The following is a 5,254-nucleotide window of genomic DNA, read 5'->3' on the forward strand; positions in this document are numbered from 1 at the left end:
AAAAAAAAAAAAAAAAAAAAAAAAAAAAAAAAAAAAAAAAAAAAAATATGAAAGGTATCCCGGAAAGGGAGACACCCCATAACAGGAGGCCGCCGCCGCTCTCGGAGCTGCCCTCTCGCGGGCTGGTGTCGCCCCGGGCCCCCCGGCTCGCCCCTCCGCGCGGGTCCCCGCGGCGCCCCTGACCTTGGCCGCGCCACGCTGCAGCGGCGGCCGGGGGAGGGGGCGAGCGCCCGCTGGCTCGGGGATCCCCTCCCGGCCCCGCCGCCTCCCGCGCCCGCCGCGCCGCGCGCCCAGGAGTTGTAATTTCCAGAGCGAGGGTAACGGGGGCGGGGCGCGGGGCGGAGCCAGGCGCTGGATCAGCCAATGAGGGCTCGCCTGGCGCCGCTGGCGGGCAGGAGCCGGCCGGGGGCTGCGCGGGGCGGACCGCGGTGGGGAGCGGCTCGGGCTTCGGGTGGAGGCTGCGCGGGGGCTGAGCGCGGCGCCCCGCCCGCCGGAGCCACTCCCCTCCCGGCTGGCCTCCGCCCTGGCCACTCCCGGCCACCGCGAAAGCCCCCGAAAGGCCAGTGGCTCAGAAAAGGCCCCATCAGCCCAGCGCGACGGTCGCTCCCTGCTTCTGCTTTGAAAGCAAGATGTCGGACAGCCCCGCGCCACAGGGCGAGGTTGGCTTTACAAAGCGTCGCTCCGTCGGCCTTTTTGTGTGCGTCTCCGCGGCTCCACCGAGGCTGGTCGTGGGCCGTGGGGCTCGGAGCGGCCAGGGCTTGGCGGGGCCGCCGTGGAGGTTGCCAGACAACCTCCCCGCGCTGCTGGCGGGTGGAAAAGGCGGGAGGCAGGAGCAGGTGTTCGCTTTATGAATGGGAGCTTCCTGCAACGTCGCCACCCGCGAGCCAGGCTGCCAGGCTCTTCCCGCGCCAGGCGGTGCGAGCTGCCCAGAGAAGGGACGGGCGTGCAGGGCGTGGAGCTTGGGGCGGGCTGGGGAAGGCAGAGAGAGCTCGTGGAAGCTGAAGACGCGCCACGCGGCCTTCTCTTCCTCCGGGATTCACGCTCGCTTGGAACAGACAGGGAAACTGTCAATTTAAAAGGGATGTGTCAGCCGGCGTGGCGGCTCCTTCTTGTCATGCTAGCATTTGGGGGGATTGCGATGGGATCAAGGACAGCTGCATACTAATTCCCAAGCTGGTGTGGGTTACACAGTAAGACTCTGCCGGATAAAAACAAACAAACCCAGCAACGGAGGAGCAGACTCACGCTGAGGGGCTGCGGGGCCCCAAGGCACTGCCAGCATTTGTCAGCAGTAGGAGAGAAAGAAGCACAGACGAATGAGGCAGCGGTCTGGCCCTGTGCCTAAGGGAATAGAACCTCTGCGGGGAGGGAGGGCGCCAGGAAGGCCATGGCAAAGCACCCATTAAAGCCCAGAACCTAGCGTTCTGCAACTTGTCTCCACTTTACCTAGTCTGGAAAATACCATAGACACACTTACGTGAGCACCAAATTGCTACTGTCAGCGCCATGGACCACTTTCTAAGCGTCTCAGTTCAGCTGATACAGGAGCCTGCTCCATGCTGGAGGGTAGGCCCCTGCGAACATAGCTATCACACGAGTCTGCCGCGCTGCTCCTGGGTGGGAGCTGGGGGCAGCCGTGTCCTGATCTGCTCTCTGTCAATAAAGCCTCCGTCACCGTGTCCTGCCAAACACACTCAAAAATAAAAAATAAAAACAAACCTGCAGAAAGTCACCATTGAACCCAGAGTCTAGGAGCAGCACAGCATGGATTACTGAAAGCTCTTCAGGTACCTTGTCTATTAAAAATCCTTCCAGCTGGAAAGTGGGAGTGCACACCTTTAATCCCAGCACTCAGGAGGCAGAGGCAGGCAGATCTCTGAGTTTGAGGCCAGCCTGGTTTACAGAGTGAGTCCAGGACAGTGCCGGCTACACAGAGAAACATTGTCTAGAAGGGGAGAAAATCCTTTCTGCTGAACCCAGCTGTCCAGCTCAGCCCTGGCCCTGGACCACTCGGGGAGTCAGACCTCTTTAAAAGGACTTATTTATAGTGTTCTGCCTGCATGTGTTCATGTGGACCAGAAGAGGGCACCAGATCTCATCATAGATGGCTATGAACCACCACGTGGTTGCTGGGAATTGAACTCAGGACCTTTGGAAGAACAGCAGGTGCTCTTAACCTCTGAGCCATCTCTCCAGCCTGTCAGATCTGTTAAAAGCCTACAAAAGCCTAGTAAGTGACCCGTTTCACTTTGTCATTTTCAGTCCGAGGCCGCCTGCTTAGTCAGGGTGGCCCTTCTAGCCACGTATGTGTCTCTCTGCACAAGCATGACTCACTGTGAAACCACTCCTAACCTGGCATAGTCATAGTAAATAGCACACGCTTGTGAACACACACACATACGTAAAACCTCTGTGCTTGGAAATCTGCAGTAAGCAGGCAGCCTCAGCCACAGAGTGGGACCCTGACTCCACAGACAAACAGAGCAACGAACCACAAGAAGCGAGCAAAGTTTCCCCGTTGCTTTCCATCCAAAGCGAACACTCAGGGATTTTCCCGTGTCCTCGGCCCTCACCACTCCGTTCTGGAGCCCACCCAGGTCAGCTCGGCGGTGTGCAAGGCTGGGCTAGCAGAGGACTGGCTTCCTGCCATTCTGCATGTGAGTCTCAGTTCCAGACAGTTCTGGTGCTTCTCACACACTCCCCTAATCACTAGTGACTGTCACTGCTGTCAATTAAAAGTCCCATCTGCTGCAACGGTTCCGTGTGTACACAGAGAACGCACTTCTTCAGTCGGCGAAATGACCATACACACACACTTTTTTCAGGTTACAAAATTAAGAATAGAATGACTGTTCTTTTCTGATTCTAGAATCTCGGCACATGTGTTGTTTCTATGAGTGATTCACCCAGGGGCCGGACAGACGGCTCAGCAGTCACGAGCATTGCTGCCTTTGCAGAGGACCCAGGTTCAGTTCCCAGCACCAGGCTGAATTGCTCAGAACTGCCTGGAACTCCATGGAGCGCAAAGGGATCTGACTCCCCCAGTGTCTGCAGGCACCTCCTGTACTTCCGCTCACATGTGCTTCCACACATACACTGTTTAAAAAGTGATTTATCCCACTTTAAACATTGCTTTCACGTCAGGGCGAGAGGCGCACACCTGTAATCCCAGGACTCTGAGGGCTCAAGGTTGCTGTGAATTTGAAACCAGCCTGGTCTACACAAGGAATCCCAATCTAGTTTTGCCCACAGTGTGAGATTCTATCTCAATTCACAACAACAACAACAATTACTTTCATAAAGAAATTTGACTCAGTACTGGAACTATAAGCCACTTCTCAACCAGCACTACTGCATTTGTCAGACTTTATTTTTGTTTTATGTATATGAGTGATTTGCCTGCACCACGTGCACACAAAGCCTGTGCAGACTGAGAGGGCGCCCCCTTCTCTGGAACTGAGCTAGAGATGGCTGTGAGCCACTTTTGGGGAGCTATAAACCGATTCTGGGAACCGATTCCGGAGGAGTGGCCAGCGCTCTTGACCATGGGGCGATCTCTCCAGCACACTTGTAGTGTTTGTGTGTGATTTTCAGGACAGGGTTTCTCTGTGTAGCCCTGGCTATCCTGGAACTTGCTCTGTAGACCGGCTGGCCTTGAACTCAGAGGCCTGCCTGCCTCTGCCTCCCGAGTCCTGGGGTTAAAGGTGTGCGCCACCACAAGTCTAGGCTTTGGAGCAGCTGAGGCGAGTGACAGTGTTCACAAGGCCACTTCTAAACAGCATGACACCACATTGTCACACAGAACCCTATCTGATCCTTACAGCCTGGGAGCAGGCATCTCCACCCTTTCCGAGGTGCTCAGATGTACATGTTCTTACATGTTTTGATGTTGACAACAAGAACTATTCAGCAAATGTCCCGCACTTCTCCCACCTTTATCTGGGGCATTTCTTGGTGAATGGTTGTTCAGAGCACATTAGTAATTAACCCTTCACAAACCATAGCCACCAAAGCAGAGAAAATGCAGACACATGCTCTGACCGCTTCAGATAATACGGTTTTCACTCTCAACTGTCCTACTAACCCTTGACAGGCTCCTGTTACCTCCCCTTCAAAAACAGCACAGATAACATGAATAATTTACTCCAGCCAATACAGCGAGGCAGAGTGGTCCTACTGTGCCGCCTTCAGAACTTTTTCAAATTCAAGTTATGGTTGACTAGAATTTAAGGCTTTCTCGGCAAAAACTGCTGTTCCCTTCTCAACCATAAATCATAAACTCTCAACTACATTCTGAAACAGATTTTAAGAACAAATTTGTAGTTTCACTCTTTTGAGTTTAGTTTTTATAGTTATTGTTTGGTTCTGTTGCAAAGCAGGAGGATTCAGGGAAATCAGAAACTGATGGCCCAGAAATAGTGGCTTGCAGTGGCTTTCCTTAGTTCTGCCTGAGGCCTTGTCATGCCTGTGCCGTGGTAAGCAGGGGCTCCTCTGCAGCAGAGCTGAGAAGGGACCATCAACCGTGGCCGGCCACACGAAGAGCAGGGTCTAGCCAGGAACCCTACAGTCCTGCAGCAGAGCTGAGAAGGGACCATCAACCGTGGCCGGCCACACGAAGAGCAGGGTCTAGCCAGGAACCCTACAGTCCAGCCTCTTACATCTAAACACTGGTGACTAGTGCATAAGAACCATATTTTGTTTAAAAAATCATATTTTAAGATTTCCAATTATGTGTATGCATGTGTGTCTGTACCTGCTTGAATACAGTTGCTGGTAGATGCCAAGAAAGGGCACTGGATCCCCTGGATCTGGAGTCATAAGCAGTTGTGAGCTGCCTGATGTGGGTGCTGGAAGGAACCTCAAGTCCTAAGAGCAGACACACTCCTTTTGTTGTTTGTTTGTTTGAGACAGAGTCTCTCTGTGTAGCCCTGGCTGTCCTGGAACTCAGTCTGTAGACCAGGCTGACCTCCAATTCAGAGATCTGCCTGCCTCTGCCTCCCGAGTGCTGGGATCTCAACTTGCGCCACCATCACCCTGTGGGCAGACACAACTCTTAACCACTGAGCCATCTCTCTGGCTCTAAGAGTCATAGTTTAACTTTGTGTGTGTGTACATACTGCGTGAGCTGGTGTGTAATGTGTGCACAGAGACGGAGACCAACCTGGGCGTCCTTCTCAGTTGTTCTCCACCGGGAATTTCTTCTTTCTTTCCTTCCTTCCTTCCTTCCTTCCTTCCTTCCTTCCTTCCTTCCTTC

At 53.8% G+C, this 5,254-nt stretch overlaps 1 protein-coding gene across 1 annotated transcript in view; it reads right to left on the reverse strand.

The window, feature by feature from the left end:
• Nucleotides 1-5,254, reverse strand: part of Trim67 (tripartite motif containing 67) — a 39,770-nt gene that overhangs the window by 26,402 nt on the left and 8,114 nt on the right. The window contains exons 3-4 of the mRNA XM_055617567.1: nt 671-969; nt 76-613 (exon numbers count right to left, since the gene is read on the reverse strand). Coding sequence (XP_055473542.1) covers nt 76-613; nt 671-969 — 837 coding nt within the window. The remainder of the gene's footprint in view (nt 1-75; nt 614-670; nt 970-5,254) is intronic.

The sequence above is a fragment of the Psammomys obesus genome, unplaced genomic scaffold (genome assembly GCF_907164565.1).
Source record: "Psammomys obesus unplaced genomic scaffold, mPsaObe1.curated_primary_1811, whole genome shotgun sequence".
Taxonomy (NCBI): Eukaryota; Metazoa; Chordata; class Mammalia; order Rodentia; family Muridae; genus Psammomys; species Psammomys obesus.